The sequence below is a fragment of the Ceratotherium simum genome, chromosome 11, assembly GCF_057802395.1.
Source record: "Ceratotherium simum simum isolate JZ-2026a chromosome 11, ASM5780239v1, whole genome shotgun sequence".
Taxonomy (NCBI): domain Eukaryota; kingdom Metazoa; phylum Chordata; class Mammalia; order Perissodactyla; family Rhinocerotidae; genus Ceratotherium; species Ceratotherium simum.
Window position 1 is genome coordinate 56,033,930 of NC_141910.1, and position 22,527 is coordinate 56,056,456.

Consider the following 22,527-nt stretch of genomic DNA (forward strand, 5'->3'; position numbering starts at 1 on the left):
TTAAAAAATCAGATAAAAAATTATAGAAAAGCCTCAATATGAAAACAGAGCTACTTTCACTGAAGTTGGTATCCTCTCCCAGCCCGCCATTGCTCTTCTCTACTCCACCTCCATTGTATCTCCTTGCAATTTCTAGAACTCCAAGGAGCACAATTTGAAACTACTGGGTTTTTGAAGTTCTTTTTTAACACTTAAGATTGAGTTAGTTCTTTGAAATCACATCACTCTCACATCACACTGTCTTTAAATAGGAAAGGCTCTACAGTTATATCGGCTGCCATACTTTCCTTCTTTTGACCAGTCCTTCTCTTAGGTTCAGATACTTTTCCTTTCTTTGTAACAGTGCCTACCCCATACCTATACGATGTCTTTCACTCCAAGGACACATGGAATCCACTTACTTTGCCACTGACCTCATGTTAGATTATTGTTACACAAATGTTACCTCCTTTGTGATATATACCATACTTAGATTTACCTCCCAAGGAGTGTTAGTTCTATCTTCTGGGTTCTGGTAGCATTCTTCAAATCCTTTATTATAGTGACTATTCATGTTTGATGAATAAATAAATGGATGAATGAAAGAAAGAATGAATAGATAGATGGGGAACAAGTGTGGAGAATACATGTGCTCTGTAAATTTAATCTACTGCAGAAACTATAAAGAAGTAGGAAATTTTGCTCCAATCATTCTTTCATAGAACTGACCTTGATCTCCTTGGGAATCAGATGAGGAAGGAACATTTTTCCTAACTAATCAGCAAGTTTGGAGAGTTGGCTCTGTGTATGTAGGACCAGGAGTGAAGGAGGCACTGGAGAAAGTTTTATAAGATATGCCTTCGGGACCTTGATTATCTTGCTTTTGAATGTCAGACTTGCAGTCAAATTTATTTAAACTAACCAACATGATTCAAAGTATAATTGAAAAACTTAAGCTTTCCTCCCCATCCCAATATAAAGCCTTCAGAATATAATAGGAAATAAACCTTTATCTCTAAAAGTATACTGAAAAGAAAAAAAAAAGTTACAGAAGGACCATGTTGCAAGTGATCATTTGGTCTAAAATTCACAGCTCTGGTGCCTGGAGGGTTTGAAGGAAGAAGTTTGGGACCTGCTCTGTTTTCTTTACCAGTTTCTTTTCTATGTATTCAATTCAACATTGCCTCTCTCCATGCTTCCCTTGCTTTGCTTCCTTTTTTTTTTTTTTTTAATACCTCAACTGTATTATTCATTTACCCAATTCATTTGTCCAGCAAACATTTATTGAGCATTTTCTCTGGGAGATCTAGTTTAGACACTAGGCATACAGAGGTAAATAAAAATGGTCTCTGCCCAGAACAAGTGAAACAGACAAACATGTGAAATTGAAGTACAGTGCAATAAATGAAGTTGTGGCATGAACAGTTGTTATAGACATACCTGGGAGATAGTGACTGACTACCTGGGGGACAGAAGTCTTTCAAAGAAGAGGTGACATTTGAGTTGGGAGTGAAAGAATGAGAAGAAAGTGGTGTACCTGACAGGAAGAATAGTTGTTTACAAAGGAATAGAGGTGTCAAAAAAGCATTACTGTTTCAAGAAAAGATTGGTGAACTTAAGACATCTGAATCAAGGGGAGGTGTCTAGAGATGAGGTTGGGGTGAGATTCTGAAGGGTGCCGTGTTTCATACTAAGAAGTTTGTGCTTTAACTAGTAATCCGTGGAGGAGTTTAAGCAGGAGAGGGGTATTAGTGGATGTTTCGGAAAAAACTAGTGGCTCTGTGGAAGGATCTCAAGGCAGGAAGACCAATTTAGGAGGTTCATGCCCTAATTCATGTAATGACCTATTGAGTCACAATTTCCTGGTGATGGGTTTGGGAATCTGTAGAATCAGAAAATGTCCCAGATGATATGATCCAAGTTGGGAAACATAAAAACTAGCACTGGACATAAGAGATGTGGTTTCTAGAACCAGTGTTGCTACTGACTAGCTGTGTGAGCTTGTACAAGTCTCTTGTTTTTCCCATCTTGCAAATTGAAGGTTTTGGACTAAATAATTACTGTAATTGTTTCCTTCTGTAATTCTGTACTTCTAAACAACCAAAAAAATCCAACCTTAATTGAGTTACTTTTTACTTATAATGGCTATGATTTATTTCCTTGTGGGTCTTATTGACCCTTTGTAGAAGAAGGATTTCCTACTCCTATTTAGGCATTTCTACTTTTCTCTGCCTTAGTAGGAATATATTTCCCACATTCTACTAATTGCGTTTGGATTGTATTAAATTGAAGCAGTCTTCTTTGTTTTATGCCTGCTTTCTACCACACATATTTTCTTGGTTTCTGAAAAAGGTAACAATGCCAGTTCTCCATTAATTTATAAAGAGGAGGAAAGTCTCCACATAGATATTCTAAAACTATAGGTAATTAACACAATGTTCAAATTATATGAGAACTGCAAACTGCCAAGATTGCTCATCATTACGTGTTACTCCCTCCAAGGAAGAGAGAGAGGTGTTTATGGATGCTGACTTCAATCACACATCCCTGAAAGAGGCATCAGGCATGTAACTGGAGAGATGCTGATTACCTTTTTCTTCCTCTTAAAGGGTTATACCAAGAGGTAAGAAATAATTGTTAGTGCCATCGAGTCTATTCTGACTCCTAGTGACCCTGTGTACAGCAGAGTGGAACGCTACCTGGTCTTTTTTTTGTGCCATCCTTTCACCTTCCAGTGCTGTATCAGACAATGCTCTGCTGCTATTCATAGGGTTTTCATGGCCAGTTTTTTCTGAAGTGGGTGGCCAGTGCCTTCTTCCTAGTCTGTCTTATCTGGAAGCTCCGCTGAAACCTGTCCACCATGGGTGACCCTGCTGGTATTTGAAATCCCAGTAGCATAGCTTTCAGCATCACAACAACATGCAGCCACCACTGTATGACAACCGAGAGACGGGTGGTGTGTGGTTCCGTGCCTGGGAAATGAACCCGAGCGGTGAGAGCACCGAATCTTAACCACTAGACCACCAGGGCTGGCAAAAGATAATTAGCACTTCCTAATTTATGTATGTTGATTGATGTAGACTTGTGTGTTGGAAGGTGTCTCTGACTTGTTTTTCTTCTCCCCTACAAATGTACCAACGTTAAGTTGACCTACTGCTTGCAGGAACCTGTGACCCACTCATCATTAATTGTTATGCCCATTTAGGAGAGGAAGAGGCAGATAAAGCCCGTGGGAAGTTCATGGGCTTTACAATTAGACAGGTTTGGAATTGCATCCTGACTTCATCACTTACTGAATTTAGGCAAGTAATTTAACCTTGCAGTTCTTCATCTGTGAAATGAGTATGATATCATCTGCCTTGTAGGGATAGTGTGAGGATTATCAGTATTATCAAAAGTGTCTAGCAGTATCTGGCACCTGGTAGACTAGTCTACAAGCTCCTCTGTGTCTGAAGCTCTTTGTATAGAACCTGGAACATATTAGATTCTCAGTGAATGTTAAGCATGACACAGTAGATGTATAGAAGTGTATTGCGTTAATAGTGAGCACTTAGTAAATGGTAACTTATTACATGAAGTGAGACACTTGGTTTTTTTAAATGTAAAATGTATCTGTTGCATTTTTCAAAATTTCAATTGTTATTATTTCTCTGCAAGTGTTACTTTGCAAGTAGACTAGTAGAATTGTTAATCATGAACCCTAATTATTCTACCACAGGGCAGAGAGAACTGATGTAAGCATAACAGATATGAAATCCTATACTTGAAAAGCTTACTGATTCCAACAAATTATGCTACCGTATTCAGATGTTACCACAGTCAGTCAGGTGTACATACATACGTACGTACGTACATGTCATAGTATGGTACCTACATGCATGGGTGGCTAAATCCCATGTACCAGGTGAAGAAGGTTCTGTAATACCAGTACCTTCAGCTTCACTGAAAGGATTTGCCCTCCCTGCCCATTAAATTATTTGATTTGTTCTTTGCTTTTATTTCAGGATTATACCTGTGATTATTGAGCATCTATTAGGTGGCATTCTGTTGTATCCACAGAATAACATGATGATTAGCTAGAGGTTCTAGAAAGGTGATCTGTAAGTTTTAGACCTAGATCTAACTGATTCAGACTTTGTGATCCTATTCCTTATTTGTCTTTTATAAGTTTGTGCTTTTTTTCAAACTATCTTTGGTGACTCACACACTTTTATGCAGTTATAAATGTGTTGTAGGTAGTGCTTTTGGAGGATTTTCTCCCACATTTTAAAATTAATCTCTCTCAGTTACAGAGACCTAATAAAATAGGGGCCCTTGCTACCGCATATCTGTAAGTAAATAGTTTCTTTGCAGGCATATAGCTTATTTTGTTTTAACATTACTTATGATAATTTAAAATTGGGGAAGTAAAACTGTTATACTTGTTTGTAGAATTTCTGTATTTGAGGAAGTTGTAGTCATAACTTGATTTATCAGACTTCCTTCTGTGTTCAGTTTTTTTAGCTGGTGACATCACTGTTCACCCAGTCTCACAGACTGTAATTCTGGGAGTTGTCTCTGATTCCTTTTACTCCATAATCTCTCATATCTGAAGAGACCCCAAGTTCCACCTGTTTTAACCCCTTCCTTGTTTCTCCAGTTCATCCCATTTCTCTGTTCCTGCTGCCACTGTTCTAGATCAGGTACCAGAACCTGTTCTCATCTCTTCCCTAACTGATCTCCCTGCTTCAGGCTTGGCTTTTCCTCACAGTTGATTGTTTTGTTTTAAGTGAAATCTGACTTTGTCCCTCTTCTTAAAACCTTTTAAAACTCCTTGTCAGCTACAGGTTCAAGTCCAAAGTTCTTAACATTACAATTATAACTAATTCTTACTCTTTAAAGCTCAATACAGTACCTCATTTCGGAGTTCTTGACCACCCCACCGTTTAGGTATTATTTTTCTGTATCGTCAACAACTGTAGTTGGCATTTATATTACATTTTGAGAAAGGAATGAAGAAAACTAACTTGTACATGGATGAAATTTCCTCCTAAGAGGAGTGTGGTGACAGGTGAAGTCTCAGTGTGGTGACAGGTTTAACGCTCCATTGCAGTAAAGCTTATTAACATCTAAAGAAAGAATACACACTTTGAGAGGGAGGTTGGTCTATAGTGGTAACATACAGAAAAGCTGGGGGTCAGAAGAGAAGAATTGGCAGTGCCATTCAAAGCATTGTTGGAGGTTTGCCCGTCTCTACTGCCCAGTTCAAAGTATTGTTGGAGGTTTGCCCATCCCTATTGCCCTGTTGCTTATCCCTGTTGTGTAGATAAATGTATCAGACTGTCGATGCCTGATACCATTAAGCATTCTAATCACAGTTAACTCCCTTTGCTCACGACACAGTGATCTGGTGAAAGTTTAGTAAATGATAGTTTGCTTTATAGGAAGAAAAGCTGCTCTTGGCTGTTAAATTTATCATTGTAAATTAATAACTTGGGGCCGGCCCCGTGGCTTAGCGGTTAAGTGCGCGCGCTCCGCTGCTGGCGGCCCGGGTTCGGATCCCGGGCGAGCACCGACGCACCGCTTCTCCGGCCATGCTGAGGCCGCGTCCCACATACAGCAACTAGAATGGATGTGCAACTACGACATACAACTATCTACCGGGGCTTTGGGGGAAAAATAAATAAATAAAATCTTTAAAAAAAAAAAAAATTAATAACTTGGATTTATATACCAGTTTTTTGTTAGTGTGACTCACTTTTGTTGGTTATACTGGTACAGTCATTTTTCTCCTTGAGCATACTGAATTCACTAAGATAGCTTACCTTGTAACACTTCTTGGAGCTAGTCAGCCAGCTCCTCTGGTGACACCTTCCACTATGATACGCAACTCTTTATGCCTTTGTTTAAATTACTTGTGCAAACGGTTTTCCTTAGGCTTCTAAAAACATTAATATTTAAATTATTTGGGTAAATAGATGAGCTACTGAGTGGTCTTTTAATATAGTAGTATTTTCCTTCGGTGTTATAACCCATGGTTTTAATTACTAAGTACATTTCTATAAATTTGCTAGGTCTTCACTCTCCCTAACTGGTCCTACCCTCAAGATTCATGGAACAAATTTTGAGTTTTGAATTTATTCATAGTAAAATAATGAATTCAGTCAAAATTATACACACTCCCTTCTTGGACACCCAGGAAGCCATTTACCCACTATTTGTCAGGCAGAGTACTGGATTATGTTTAATACTTTAAAAACTACTCCTGCAGAGTATTTTTACAGATGAGGAATCTGGGACTCAAAAAGGTTAAATAACTCTTTCGTGGTCACAGCTAGGAGAATAGCAGAGTTGGGATTTGAACCCAGAGCTGTTAATTTCCAGATTCCCTTCTCTTTCTAGTACAGAGTACTTGCCCAACACATTTAGTTATGTTTAAATAAACATATATGTTTTAATAATCACTTTTAAACCATTTTTATAAACCTGTAGAAGTTGATTAAACAGCTGTGCTACATTTATTTTGGATATTTTTCTTATTTGGGGATTTTTTTTTTTTTTTTTTTTTACAAAAGAAGAGTATTATGGATTTCCATGTTATTGTATGCTGAATTTATAAAGTTGATTTCTCTGAAATAAATTGTTGCCTAGTTATAACAACTTTCCTCTTTCCCAAATTAATTTATATAAAATTGATTAATGCCAAGGGTTTCTTAATTATTTGCTGTTAAATATGTGACTGTTTTTCTTTTAAACGGTTCTATTTTAAAGGCAGCACCATTACCCAACAAAATCTCCAACCCTTCCCCAAGTGTGAATTCTGCTTCTTCAGCAGCAGCAGAAGCTCTGCATTGTTTTCTCTTGGAAGTGTGAGCTGGAGGGGAAGGCATTCCCACTGCTTAGCGGGTGCGCTAAGCTATGATCTGCCCTTGTTGTATTATTAATGGCACAATGTTTTTATGTTGCAGATGGCTGAGAGCTAGCAAGGAAAATTCAGGACCATGATGGCTCAGTTTCCCACAGTTATGAATGGTAAGCCACTTTGTGCTTGTGGCAAGATAAAGAGGTTATGAAATTTTTTTTGGTAGAGGTTATAAAATATTCATTTAGATATTTTTCCTGAAGCTTATAAATGCAAAACTTAAAATATTCTTGTTGAAAATATTTGGATAGTTTATTTCAGAATAACGCATATATCTTCTGTTAGAATATTATGCAGTAAATCCCATAATTCAGTATAAGCGTGTTCTGCAGTATCATCTGGAATGTGTGCTTGCCTTTGAGCAGTTAAGAATAACCTAAAGGTGTGTTGTGTTTGATGCGTAAAACTGGAGGACAAAAAGCAGACTGCTATAAGGTGAACAATATTAAAGGTATTTTTCATAGCCTGGGATGATTGTGAACTGATTAAGCCAATAAAGATTCATTTAGTAATATATATATATATATATAATTGGTTTGTTTTCCTTTTATAAAGGATTATGTATGCCTACACATATACTTGTTTAATAGGAAACGTTTTAAAGAAAATGTTTAGGTAATTTCAGTAATAAAAAGTTTTTAGCGCCTGGCGCCATGGCTTTTAGCAGTTAAGTGCGCATTCTCCGCTACTGGCGGGCAGGGTTCGGATCCCGGGCGCGCACCGATGCACCGCTTGTCCAGCCATGCTGAGGCGGCGTCCCACATACAGCAACTAGAAGGATGTGCAACTATGACATAGAACTATCTGCTGGGGCTTTGGGGAGAAAAAGGGGAAAAAAAAGGAGGAGGATTGGTAATAGATGTTATCTCAGAGCCGGTCTTCCTCAGCAAAAAGAGGAGAATTGGCATGGATGTTAGCTCAGGGCCGATCTTCCTCCCCCCCCAAAAAAAAGTTTTTATTTTTTTATTTTATTGTTTTTATTTTATTTCTAATTTTTTGTTTATTGCAGTAACATTGGTTTATAACATTGTATAAATTTCAGGTGTACATCATTATACTTCTATTTCTGCATAGATTACATCGTGTTCACCACCCAGATACTAATTACAACCCATCAGCACACACAAGTGCTGAATTATCCCTTTCACCCTCCTCCCTCCCCCCTTCCCCTCTGGTAACCACCAATTCAATCTCTGTCTCTATGTGTTTGTTTATTGTTGTTATTATCTACTACTTAATGAAGGAAATCATACGGTATTTGACCTTCTCCCTCTGACTTATTTCACTTTGCATAATACCCTCAATGTCCCTCCATGTTGTCACAAATGGCTGGATTTCATCATTTCTTATGGCTGAGTAGTATTCCATTGTGTATATATACCACATCTTCTTTATCCATTCGTCCCTTGATGGGCACTTAGGTTGCTTCCAAGTCTTGGCTATTGTGAATAACGCTGCAATTAACCCAGGGCTGCATGTATCTTTATACATTGATGTTTTCAAGTTCTTTGGATAAATACCCAACAGTGTAATAGCTGGATCATATGGTAGTTCTATCCTTGATTTTTTGAGGAATCTCCATACTGTTTTCCGTAGTGGCTGCACCAGTTTGCACTCCCACCAGCAGTGTATGAGAGTTCCCTTCTCTCCACATCCTCTCCAACGCATGTTGTTTCTTGTCTTGTTAATTACAGCCATTCTGACTGGTGTGAGGCGATAGCTCATTGTAGTTTTGATTTGCATTTCCCTGATAGTTAATGATTTTGAACATCTTTTCATGTGTCTGTTGGCCATCTGTATATCTTCTTTGGAGAAATGTCTGTTCAGGTCTTTTGCCCATTTTTTAATTGGGTTGTTAGTTTTGTTGTTGTTGAGATGCATGAGTTTTTTATATATTTTGGAGATTAAGCCCTTATCAGATGTATGGTTTGCAAATATCTTCTCCCAATTGTTAGGTTGTCTTTTCGTTTTGTTGATGGTTTCCTTTGCTGTGCAGAAGCTTTTTGGTTTGATGTAGTCCCATTTGTTTATTTTTTCTATTGTTTCTCTTGCCTGGTCAGACATGGTACTTGAAAATATGTTGCTAAGACCGATGTCGAAGAGCGTACTGCCTGTGTTTTCTTCTAGAAGTTTCATAGTTTCAGGTCTTACATTCAAGTCTTTAATCCATTTGGAGTTAATTTTTGTGTATGGTGTAAGGTAAGGGTCTACTTTCATTTTTTTGCATGTGGCTGTCCAGTTTTCCCAACACCATTTGTTGAAGAGACTTTCTTTTCTCCATTGTATGTTCTTGGCTCCTTTGCAACGATTAGCTGTCCATAGATGTGTGGGTTTATTTCTGGGCTTTCGATTCTATTCCGTTGATCTATGTGTCTGTTTTTGTGCCGGTACCATGCTGTTTTGGTTACTATGGCTTTGTAGTATATTTTGAAATCAGGTAGTGTGATACCTCCAGCTCTGTTCTTTTTTCTCAGGATTCCTTTAGCTATTCGGGGTCTTTTGTTGTTCCATATAAATTTTAGGATTCTTTGTTCTATTTCTGTGAAAAATGTTGTTGGAACTTTGATAGGGATTGCATTGAATCTATAGATGGCTTTAGGAAGTATGGACATCTTAACTATGTTAATTCTTCCAATCCAAGAACACGGAATATCTTTCCATTTCTTTGTGTCTTCTTCAATTTCTTTCAGCAATGTTTTATAGTTTTCAGTGCACAGATCTTTCACCTCTTTGGTTAAGTTTATTCCTAGGTATTTTATTGTTTTTGTTGCAATTGTAAATGGGATTGTATTCTTAATTTCTCTTTCTGCTACTTCGTTGTTATTGTATAGAAATGCAACTGATTTTTGTATGTTGATTTTGTATCCTGCCACTTTACCATATTCGTTTATTACTTCTAAAAGTTTTCTAGTGGATTCTTTAGGGTTTTCTACCTATAAAATCATGTCATCTGCAAATAGTGACAGTTTCACTTCTTCCTTTCCAATTTGGATCCCTTTTATTTCTTTTTCTTGCCTGATTGCTCTGGCTAGGACTTCCAGTACTATGTTAAATAGGAGTGGTGACAGTGGGCGTCCTTGTCTGGTTCCTGTTCTTAGAGGGATAGCTTTCAGTTTTTCACCATTGAGGATGATATTAGCTGTGGGTTTCTCATATATGGTCTTTATTATGTTGAGGTACTTTCCTTCTATACCCATTTTATTCAGAGTCTTTATCCTAAATGGATGCTGTATCTTGTCGAATGCTTTCTCTGCATCTATTGAGATGATCATGTGATTTTTATTCTTCATTTTATTAATGTGGTGTATCACGTTGATTGATTTGCGAATGTTAAACCATCCCTGCATACCTGGAATAAATCCCACTTGATCATGGTGTATAATCTTTTTAACATATTGTTGTATGCGATTTGCTAGTATTTTGTTGAGGATTTTTGCATCGATGTTCATCAGTGATATTGGCCTGTAATTTTCTTTTTTTGTGTTGTCCTTCTCTGGTTTTGGTATCAGGGTAATGTTGGCTTCGTAGAATGAGTTAGGGAGCTTCCCCCCATCCTCAACTTTTTGGAAGAGTTTGAGAAGGATAGGTATTAAGTCTTCTTTGAATGTTTGGTAGAATTCACCAGGGAAGCCGTCTGGTCCTGGACTTTTATTTTTGGGGAGGTTTTTGATTACTGTTTCGATCTCCTTACTGGTGATTGGTCTATTCAAATTCTCTACTTCTTCTTGATGCAGTTTTGGAAGGTTGTATGATTCTAAGAATTTATCCATTTCTTCCACATTGTCGAATTTGTTGGCATATAGCTTTTCTTAGTATTCTCTTATAATCTTTTGTATTTCTGAGGTGTCTGTTGTAATTTCTCCTCTTTCATTTCTGATTTTACTTATTTGTGCCTTCTCTCTTTTTTTCTTGGTGAATCTAGCTAAAGGTTTGTCAATTTTGTTTATCTTTTCAAAGAACCAGCTCTTGGTTTTATTAATTTTTTCTATTTTTTTAGTCTATTTCATTTATTTCTGCTCTGATTTTTATTATTTCCCTTCTTCTACTGATTTTGGGCTTTGTTTGTTCTTCTTTTTCCAGTTCCTTTAGGTGCATTGTTAGATTGTTTATTTGAGATTTTTCTTGTTTGTTGAGATAGGCCTCTATTGCTATAAACTTCCCTCTTACAACCACTTTTGCTGTATCCCATAAATTCTGGCATGTTATATTTTCATTTTCATTTGTCTCCAGGTATTTTTTGATTTCTTCTTTGATTTCTTCGTTGACCCAGTCATTGTTCAGTAGCATTTTGTTTAATCTCCATGTATTTGTCGCTTTTCTGATTTTCTTCCTATAGTTGATTTCTAGTTTCATACTGTTGTGGTCAGAAAAGATGCTTGGTATTATTTCAATCTTCTTAAATTTATGGAGACTTGTTTTATGGCCTAATATGTGATGGATCCTGGAGAATGTTCCATGTGCATTTGAAAAGGACGTGTATTCTTCGGTTTTTGGATGGAATGCTCTGTGTATATCTACTAGGTCCATCTGTTCTAGTGTGTCGTTTAAGGCCAATGTTTCCTTATTGATCTTCTGTTTGGATGATCTATCTGTTGGTGTAAGTGGAGTGTTAAAGTCCCCTACTATTATTGTGTTACTGTCTATTTCTGTTTTTGTGTCTGTTAATAATTGCTTTATATATTTAGGTGCACCTATGTTGGGTGCATAGATATTTACAAGTGTTCTATCCTCTTGTTGGATTGTTCCCTTGATCATTATGTAATGCCCTTCTTTGTCTCTTTTTACAGTTTTTGTTTTAAAGTCGATTTTGTCTGATGTGAGTACTGCTACCCCAGCTTTCTTTTCGTTGCCATTTGCGTGGAGTATCTTTTTCCATCCCTTCACTTTCAGTTTGTGAGTGTCTTTAAGTCTGAAGTGTGTCTCTTGTATGCAGCATATATATGGGTCTTGTTGTTTTATCCAATCAGCCACCCTATGCCTTTTAATTGGAGCATTTAGTCCATTGACGTTTAAAGTAGCTATTGAAAAGTATGTACTTACTGCCATTTTTAAACTTTTTTTTTCCTCAGTGTTTTAGTAGTCCTTCTGTGTTCCTTTCTCCTTCTATACAGAATTTATGGTCTCTTTAGTTTGACCTCTGTCTGAAAGCTCTACTCTTTAACTCCCAAAAAGAGGAGAATTGGCATGGATGTTAGCTCAGGGCTGATCTTCCTCCCAAAAAAAAAAAAAAAGAGTTATTAAAGCCTTTTTTTCTCGTCTAGTTCTAACTCATTTCTCAAGTAAAAATTAACCACCCTTAAAGTATTATGTTACTGTGTGTCATTTAGAATTAATTGAGAAAATGCATTATATTTTTAAATTGCCAGAGAAATCTAAGATGCTGACTTCTTAATTTTGAGGTAAATTTCATTAGATAATTATAAATATAAGAAAATAGAGAGTCCAGTCAATAATTTTTTAACATTTAAATTGAAAACACTAATATTACAGAACATTAAAAAAAGAGGAGGGAAGAATTACCAGTAATTCTACCACCTTCACAAAGCAATTCTGTTTTAATGTTACCATCTAGTGTTTGATCACTTACATCTTCTTTAAAACATGTTCTCAGTCATAGGGCCAAATCAGCACATAGTTAATAAAAAAACTGCATGTTGTATATTTAAAGTTTTAACACTCAGACTCAGGATTGACCTTTGTGAGATTTAGAAAAGTTTTGGTAAAATCAATTATTTGCATAAAAAGTAAAAATAAATTCTAATGTGTGGTAGAATCCTGTCATTTAAGGATGGACTTGAGATAAGGGTTTTGTTGTTGTTTTGTTTTTTTGCCTTTTCAGAGCTCTTATTTAAGGATTAATGTGAGCATTCCTCCTATTGGGAAAGGGTGTGGGGTTATAAAGATTAATTAATGCCACAGACAATTCTGAAAAATCAAATAACTGTTTTTCTATAATAAGTGATAAACATTAGTCTAGAATCAGGGTAATAATTGTAGTAGCAGTGTGCTCTACCCAAATTTGAGGGTTTCTATGTCGCATACGAACGAGTTTGCATTAAACACATAGTTTAGTTATAAACTTCACCCAACGTGTTAAGCAGGTTTATAAACAAAATGAATATAAAAGAAAGCAGTACAGGCCCAATCTTTCTTAATTTTGTTTCTTCCATTTCCTAAATATTTATGTATCTCTTTGTAGCTCCTTGCATTATATATAAAAGAATAATACTGGAAACAAATGAAATGTTCAATAACAAAAAAATGATTACTTAAGTAATTGTCCAAAATGCAAGACAATTACTTTAGGAGTAGTATATAGGAATAGAGGTAGTAATTTTTTAAAACTTCTAAAGAATTCATAGCAAATGTAGACTGTGGTACCCTCCCACTTTTTTATAAAATAGCTGGAGATTGAAGATAATCTTTTATATGTCTAATTTAAGTCCAATTCAGGGTTTAAGATCTTCTTGAAAACATCCGTATGTAGCACAAAACCTCCAAAAGCAGTGTTTCTCCTCTAGTAAATCCTATTATAGATTGTTTAATTTTTTCAATGCCCAGTACTGTTGGAACTTGTCTCTAAGTGCCCTAGACCAAGCTGTTTGTCTAAATCTTTCTGACATACTCCTCAAATTTTGCCATGTCTACTTCATCGTCTCAAGACTAACCACAGACTTTTTAGACTTCTTTGGTTCTTACAGAGCTGCACTGTCTAATATAGTAGCCATTAGCTACGTGTGGCTATTTCAATTTAAATTAATAAAAATTAAATAAAAAATTAACTTCCTTAGTCACACAGCCATATTTCAAGTGCTCAGAGCCACACGTGGCTACTGTATTGAACAATGCAAATATAGAACATTTATATCTTCTCAGAAGGTTCTATTGAACAGATATTCTTTTCTTAGTCTCTTTGATGCTTCACTTCCCATCTCCTTAACAGAACTAAAAAAGATCAGTGAATTCTATTTTTACCACTTGTGACTCTACTTCTGGTGTCTTCTGCACCATCAGCATCATCCTTGCTAAAGCCTTCTTTCATCATGGTAGGTTTGCTTTCTGCTTTTCAAAAATTTAATGAAATTGTAAATACAGAGAGCCTGATATAAAAGCCATCAGCTGGTAGGCCAGAGGCTGCTTCAGGTACACGTTGCTACCACTTGATATTGTAGTGTAAGGTAGCTTGTTCCTGCCTCAGGATTGTGGAGGTACTGGAGACTAGTTAAAGGAGTAAGAAGTTCTGAAGCCCATGACAGTGGATGTGTCCAAAATCTGAAAGACGAAAGGAGGAGGGAAAGAACAGGAACAGCTCTTGGCTTTAGGAGGAAAAAAATGCCATTTTACTTTTAGAACTCTATTACTTTTTTAGAATTTTAGAGCTCATTACTCTTTACAATTAAAAATTTTTTATTAAACATTGGAATTGTAGAATCAGATGTAGTGTGTGCTGCATTTATAACAACCCAAGCATTTATTATTCAGGCCCTCAAGCTTTAGGAAATAGAAAAGCCACCCTCAGTGTACCAGAAACTTTGAAGAGTTTCTAGAAATTATGAAGCAGATTAGATTGGATTCAACACAGGCATAGGAAGGTCGTGTCTGGTAAGTAAATGGACTGATGTTCTCATTAGAGCTCTAGAGTAAAGGGGGCTGGAATCCAGGGGGGGAACACGGGCCTAATGGCAATGGCGGGATTTCCATGACTCCACCAATGCAGTTGGAGCAGTTTCCCACAGAATTCAATCTCAGCCCTTCTGGATGCAAACAGTGCTCTAAGTAAAGTGGGGGATTTGTTACAGAAATTAGTCAAAATTTTAATGAACTACCAAAAGACAAGTGAGGGCTAGCATGTCAGTCTGGAATAACTGGGGGCTGCAGACACAAGGGGAGTTTGTGCTTACTCACAAACTGTTTCCTCTGGGCATCAACTGGATGCTCCCCAGAAAGACTGGGGGCCGTGCAAGAGACCCGAATGAGTCCCCACCTCAGTGTTGCAGGCAGCTGTAGGGGGACAGGCACAAAATACCTTGCATTTCCCTACATCCTTTTCTCCTATTAAGCAAAAGCCTTAAGCCACTGGGTGGGGGTCAGCAAAGACTCCCCCAAGGCAGAGACACATTGCTGTTGGGGTAAGGGTAGAAGAAAAGCCTCTCTACCACTGAGGGAAGGGAAGGAAACCTTCTTGCGCCTAAGATTCTATACCAATACCAAGCAGAGGTATTGCTCCTGCTACTGCTTGGGGAGCAGCAGGAAAGTCCTTCCCAAGACCTACCACAGACACAGGAGTCTGGATGCCACAGGGTGGAGGGGCAGGAACACAGAGAAATCCACACCGCTGGGGCCCAGGTGCACAGGGCCTGCCTGAGACTGAGTGTGGATCAGGATCAAATGGAAGTCAAAGCCAGCTGGTGGGGGATGGCAGACTCAGCAGTCAGTTAAATTTAAGGTGCTTCCAGCAGTTTAGGAGAGCAACACCAGGGCATTTTCCTCAAGGAAGAAGGCTTCAGGGGAAGTTCTGAATGGGAAAAGGTTATTAATGCCTTTCCTGCACCCATACCTCTCGGGGTCTAAGGTGTTTCCTCCTTAGATGCCTGGTTGTTGCTCTCTATCACTACAAAATCTAGGTGTCCCATTTAGCTGTAACTGCACTGTTTTCTCGTGATCCTGAAGGATTAGGTGCAAGAGAGACAAGGACACTTTTGTACTTAACCAGAATTAACTTTGAATCTTCTAGGTCCCTTTTTAGCTGAGCTGCTACCTAGAGGATGTACCAACCAGGCCTGCCACAGATGCCGTTAGGGGAAAGAAAGATGCGTCAGGTCTAAGAATGGTCAGGGTAGAATCCTGAGTTTTCACAATAGATCTGTATGTCCCCTATTACCCTAATATTAGTATTAGTCCTAATTATTAGCCAGGAAACAGCTAAGCGGCGCTGATGATCCCTTTCTGTAGACAGCACATTCAGTGGCCAAACTCCTGCTTTAGGGAGTGTGGACCAGGAGGAGGTGATGGAAGTAGAGTCAGACATCATTGCATTGTTGAGCAGCTTTTGTAAAAAAAAAAATGGTACATCAATGTCATAGTACAAATGGTCCAGAAGGCTGAAAACGACACAGATTAGTTTCAAGGGCACAATAGTGTGGACATTTTGGGCTGACTGGTAACCTGAAAAAGTGTCACCAGAGGTGTCAAAGGTCTGATGTAGTCAATCTGCCAAGAACCAAAGCGGGAATTGCCCTGTGCAATGAGACCTCCTCAATCAGACGGGGGCACGCGCTCTCGCGTGCACGCATACACACACACACAGGAATCACAGGTGTAGCATGCAGTGGTATCCTCAGCATCAGAAACTTAGAGTCAGACTTAATCAGCAGCTTGATTTCAGTCTAAATCAGAGAATGGGCCCTTAATGGGCTACATAAATGACCCAGACTATGCAGTTAGCAATTAAAATTTGTTTTCAGTTTGTAGCCCCAAAGAGGGTGTTTTTAATCTGTCAGTTGATTTTCCAAATGGCAAACTAAACAGCTGGGCCGTTGGCAACAGCCCAAGAATCTGAGCTCTTCCCACTGAACAAAATGACCACGTCTCCTTTTGTCTTTTTTTTGTTTTTTTTTTTTTAAAGATTTTTTTTTAATTTATTTTATTTTTTCCCCCCAAAGCCCCAGTGGATAGTTGTATGTCGTAGCTGCACATCCTTCTAGTTGCTGTATGCGGGACTCGGCCTCAGGATGAACGGAGAAGTGGTGCCTCGATGCGCACCCGGGATCCGAACCCGGGCCACCAGCATCGCAGAGCGCGCACTTAACCACCAAGCCACAGGGCCGGCCCCAAAATGACCACGTCTCCTTTTGGTTCTGCATAGCTCTGAGGCTGAACAGTCATGGCAGCCCAGTGGACACCATTGGCTTCACCTTCTCTGACCCATTAGTGAACCAGGTTCAGGCATTTCAGGGGACCTCAATGATCCAGTAGATCCTTCTCACCTTGTTAGTTGTGGAATTCAAGTTGATGCACCCCAGAATGGAACTCTCAGGCCAAAGAGTTACTAGGTGTCCATGGGTCAAGCATTCAGACCTCAAAGGGTGCCTCCAGGTGGAGGCTACTTCCCTGTGCCAGAGGCTTCAATTGGCAGAATCTTTGGTCACCGAGATTTCTCCTATCTCCAATACCCAGAGTCCAGTTTTGTTAGGGTTTACCAGCTAGCCCTGCTGGTGGAGATACTTAGTTTAGCTAGTAGTAGGATACCAGTGTTAATTTGTTTTGTTGTGTTTTTTTTTGTGAGGAAGATCAGCCCTGAGCTAACATCCATGCCAATCCTCCTCTTTTTGCTGAGGAAGACCGGCCCTGAGCTAGCATCTATTGCCAGTCCTCCTTTTTTTTCCCCAAAGCCCCAGTAGATAGTTGTATGTCATAGTTGCACATTCTTCTAGTTGCTGTATGTGGGACGCGGCCTCAGCATGGCCGGAGAAGCGGTGCCTCGGTGCGAGCCCGGGATACGAACCCCGGGCCGCCAGTAGCGGAGCGTGTGCGCTTAACCACTAAGCCAGGGGGCCGACCCACCAGTGTTAATTTGTTTTGACAGATGTACTATGGTTATGTAAATTGTTAACAGAGTGGAAATTGAGTGAAGGGTGTACAGGAACTTTGTACTATCTTTGCAAATTTTCTGTAAATCTAAAATTATTCCAAATTAAGAACATTATTTAAAAAAGTACTAGATGGCTCTCCATAACTTCCAAAGGTCAGACTCTTAAGGATGGTATATAAGACCCTTTACAGTTAATTCCTCCTACCTATTTCTTACCCTTTCTCACACTCACAAGGTGCTTTAGCTGTTAGTCTACTCTGTGCACTTACAGCATCTTGCATGTGCCTTGACTTCTCGTGCTATGCCCTTTTAGTGTAAAATGCCCTTATCCTACCTCTTCACATGACAAAATTCAAGCCGAGCTTCAAGGCTCTGCCTCAGTCTTACCTTTGCTGTTATCTTATCCTTGATGCTTCTAACTCAGTGTTAGCACAGTTTTTTGTATATATTTCTGCTTAGGGTGCTTCACAGGTTACACTGTAAATGCTGGTAGTTGTTTTCTAGAATAAGAGTTCCTCGGGGGGCCGGCCCCGTGGCTTAGCGGTTAAGTGCGCGTGCTCCGCTGCTGGCGGCCCGGGTTCACTTCCCGGGCGCACACGGACGCACTGCTTCTCTGGCCAGGCTGAGGCCGCGTCCCACATACAGCAACTAGAAGGATGTGCAACTACAACATACAACTATCTACTGGGGCTTTGAGGGAAAAATAAATAAATAAATAAAATTATTAAAAAAAAAAAAAAAAAAAGAGTTCCTTGGGGCTGGCCCCGTGGCTTAGCGGTTAAGTGCACGTGCTCCACTACTGGTGGCCCGGGTTCAGATCCCCAGCGTGCACCGACGCATCGCTTCTCCAGCCATGCTGAGGCAGCGTCCCACATACAGCAACTAGAAGGACGTGCAACTACGACATACAACTATCTACTGGGCCTTTGGGCAGTAAAAGGAGGAGGATTGGCAATAGATGTCAGCTCAGAGCCACTCTTCCTCAGCAAAAAGAGAAGGATTGGTATGGATGTTAGCTCAGGGCTGATCTTCCTCACTAAAAAAAAAAAAAAAGCAGAACTCCTGCCTCCTAGAATAAGAGTTCCTTGAGGATGGGAATAATATTTTGTTCATCTTTTTTTATTTTCAATATTGTTGCCGATTTCTAGTGAGTGGTATACAGTAATTGTTCAATAGATGTTAATTGGGTGAATAAGTAAAAAGCCTTAGGTCTGTGCTCTATGGTTATGATAGAGCTTTACTCTTTGTGTCACTCAGGTATTAAGTACTGTCATTAAATGGACATTTGTGCTTCATATTTATGTTTTAGAATTGTGTTCTAAGTATTCTCGTATATACACTATAATTTCTTTATCTTTCATTTATGTTTTAGGAGGGCCAAATATGTGGGCTATTACCTCTGAAGAACGGACTAAGCATGACAAGCAGTTTGATAACCTCAAACCCTCAGGAGGTTACATAACAGGTTGTGTTTTATTTGTGAATTATGCTCTTTTTCATGTAATACCTTAGAATTAGTTTTAATGTGACTACCATCAGATTTGTATTATTTAAGTGATAAAATTCATATCAATCAGAATTCTAGAATTTTAAAAAATGTGGCTTTCTTATTTTACCTGGAACCATCTTAATTTATTGTTTTGGATTTGGCATGTGGAATATCTTTTCCTGATCCTAAATGATAGTCAAGAGTTTTAGTTTTAATTGTCCAGTTTCACATTTTAACATTATATCTAGAAAGTTTTCAATTTATTTCTTAAGGTAATTGAGACTTAACTTTTTTCCAAGCAAATTTATTAGTGTGCTCTTAATATGTTGTGCCAATTACTAGTCTAACAATCAGTATTACTGTAATCTAGAAGAATATATATCAGATCCATTCCCTTGAAAATAATCTGGATTTTTTTGTTTCTGGAATCTGTTCCTAACATTTAGCTCTCTGTGTTTGAGAGGCTATACCAAGCATTGATTGTTGATGCTGGCCCTTGTTTTGCAAAAAGACCTCCAGAACCAAAGGGGCATGACTTTAGGTGTATCTTTTAAATTTTTTTCTATAAATGCAAGTTTTTTTCTGTACCAAAGCATCTTAGTGCTTTCTTTACAGTAATAGTAAGTATAATAGCTGATATTTACCAAATCTGTACTGTATTTCAGATACTATACTGCATGCATTATCTCATTAACCTTCACAACAACCCTGTGAGGTAGCTACTGTTGTTTATATTTACAGATGGTGAAACTGAGACTCAGAGATGTTCTGTAACTTGCCTCAGGTCACAGAGATAGTTAGTGTTGATCTGGGCTTTGAAACCTTTCAGTCTAACTTTGGAATTCATCCTCTTAACCATTATAGTTTAAAGTTATTCGCACTTCCATAATAAACTACCTTCCCTGGTATCAGAGTTGGGATTTGATTACCCTAATTACAAGTTAATAACTTAGTCTCTTACTGTCTCCTGAATGCTGGCAGAAGACCTGAGATTTCCGAGTCAGAAAGAAAGGACTTTATTACTAATGGCACAGTTAGAAGCATGAGCATTGGCATGTTTCTCTCGGCTTCCCTTGTCCCCTAAGTCACATTGTGTTGCGGCAGAGGAGCACTGAGCTTGAGGGGACTCACCATTTTTTAGCAAGCAGTAAGCAAGCTTGTTCTTTGTCCCACAGGGAAACATTACCTTATCCCTCAAGATTGCTCACTGCAGACCCAATTCTGAGAAATGACCCGGATAGAGAGCAATTAGAATTTTGCGTTCTTGGCATACACAGCAGGACATATAGGATTGTGAGAGACCCATGGAGGACTCTCTGTCCCAACACGTTTTATTTAGAACTTTTCTAAATAAAGTTCTGGTATGTTTTATTTAGAACTTTTCTAGGGAGTAGTGTTTTTAACTATATATTTTATTAAATAGGAATATTATTAAATAAGACCCCAATGATTGTGGAAAAACTAAGATGAACAGTGTAATCTTTTGTCACTGATTAATGCATATAAGTTCAGTTGTGACTTTTGTTATTATTATTCAGAAGCGTTGGAGTAATTCTGTTTACTAATATGCTGCTTGATTTTTATTTTTATTGCCTTCAGGTGATCAAGCACGTTCCTTTTTCTTACAGTCAGGCCTGCCGGCTCCTGTTTTAGCTGAAATATGGTAAAATATTTTTTGTAAATAAACTTAAATTTCTGATAGTCTGGTTTTATTTTGTTTTTAATATAGTGTTAACATAAAGTTGTTTTTACTTGTAGTCTGTTGTTAAGAGTATTTCTTCAGCTTTTTAGAAAGTAAATTTTATTGAGCAAATGACTAAAAATCAATTGGAGTTTTGTTCTATAGGACAAATTTCTAATTTCTTTAGAACTTTTTTTTTTGTGTGAGGAAGATCAGCCCTGAGCTAACATCCATGCTAATCCTCCTCTTTTTGCTGAGGAAGACCGGCTCTAAGCTAACATCTATTGCCAATCTTCCTCCTTTTTTTTCCCCTAAAGCCCCGGTAGATAGTTGTATGTCATAGTTGCACATCCTTCTACTTGCTGTATGTGGGATGCGGCCTCAGCATGGCCGGAGAAGCGGTGGGTCGGTGCACGCCAGGGATCCAAACCCGGGCCGCCAGTAGCAGAGCGGGCGCACTTAACTGCTAAGCCACGGGGCTGGCCCCTCTTTAGAACTTCTAAGGAAACAAGATGTATACATTTCCATCCAATTATAAAAAACACTTCTTTATAATTTGGTAGAGTCTCGAAATCTTGTTTCTGTTATTTTGTAGTTGTTGCATTTATTTCATCATCTATAATTAGCCCTCCCTTCCCATTCCTATCTTAAACAAATTGTTCTTTATAATATCTAAGGTTTTGTTTTTAATATATTAACAATAAATACCCATCTTTCCTTCCACTTAAAGTATTCCCATGCCTGGCAGAGTGCCAGGCACATAGCAAGCATTCAATAAATATTTGAACAAATGAATAAATTAAGTTTAGAATGATTCTACTCTTAAATAATTTCTTTCTATCCACACTGGTGAAATTCATCCCAAAGGTCTCTAGATTCTGTATAGACTGGCAGTATTTTATTAGATTCTATCTCTAGACAATATTTCTTAATGTAAAGGTTTTGGCTATCTGTTTTTTATATATACACACACACATATATTTAATTAAGTGATGATCTATGTGTGAATGCTATATCACTGTTTTTATTTTATCATCATCCTTAAAAGTAATGTTGACCCTGCTTACCAATCTACCCTCCTCATCGTCCTTTTAGGGCTTTATCAGACCTGAACAAAGATGGGAAAATGGATCAACAAGAGTTCTCCATAGCTATGAAACTCATCAAACTAAAGCTTCAAGGCCAGCAGTTGCCCATGGTTCTCCCTCCTGTTATGAAACAACCTCCTATGTTCTCTCCATTAATTTCTGCTCGTTTTGGTACATATTTATTAATTTAATTAGCTGCAGTTTGATAGTTGAACTTGATTCCTAGACATAGTATTTGAAGATTAGAAAAGGATTTGTTAGCATAAAATGACAATCCCCAGACTCCGAGTTATTTTCATGTCTGAGATAAGAAGTATTAAATACTAATAATATCCTAAATACTACTCTTTTTTTTTTTTGGTGAGGAAGATCAGCCCTGAGCTAACATCCATTCCAATCCTCTTCTTTTTTGCTGAGGAAGACTGACCCTGAGCTAACATCCGTGCCCATCTTCCTCCACTTTATGTGGGACGCCACCACAGCATGGCCTGACAAGCAGTGCATTGGTGCACGCCTGGGATCCAAACCCGGGCTGCCAGCAGCAGAGTGCGAGCACTTAACCGCTATGCCACGGGGCCAGCCCCCTAAATACTCTTTTTAATTAGTTTCTTCTGTATTCTGTATGAATAACAGAAAAAATGAAACAATTTTTTTTTTTAATTTTATTTATTTTTCCCCCAAAGCCCCAGTAGATTGTTGTATGTCATAGCTGCACATCCTTCTAGTTGCTGTATGTGGAACGCGGCCTCAGCATGGCCGGAGAAGCAGTGCGTCTGTGCGTGCCCGGGATCCGAACCT

The 22,527-nt window shown here is 38.4% G+C and overlaps 1 protein-coding gene across 9 annotated transcripts in view; it reads left to right on the top strand.

The window, feature by feature from the left end:
• Positions 1-22,527, top strand: part of ITSN2 (intersectin 2) — a 140,839-nt gene that overhangs the window by 18,299 nt on the left and 100,013 nt on the right. For 4 of the 9 annotated variants that reach the window (XM_087437083.1, XM_087437084.1, XM_087437081.1 and 1 more), the window contains exons 2-5: positions 6,927-6,990; positions 18,844-18,936; positions 20,560-20,623; positions 21,737-21,900. In XM_087437083.1, the coding sequence (XP_087293209.1) occupies positions 6,960-6,990; positions 18,844-18,936; positions 20,560-20,623; positions 21,737-21,900 (352 nt within the window). In that variant the 5' untranslated portion in view covers positions 6,927-6,959. Of the gene's footprint in view, positions 1-2,583; positions 2,603-6,926; positions 6,991-14,362; positions 14,483-18,843; positions 18,937-20,559; positions 20,624-21,736; positions 21,901-22,527 lie in introns of those variants that run through there. The other 5 variants (XM_087437079.1, XM_087437080.1, XM_087437087.1 and 2 more) reach the window with 3 other exon arrangements.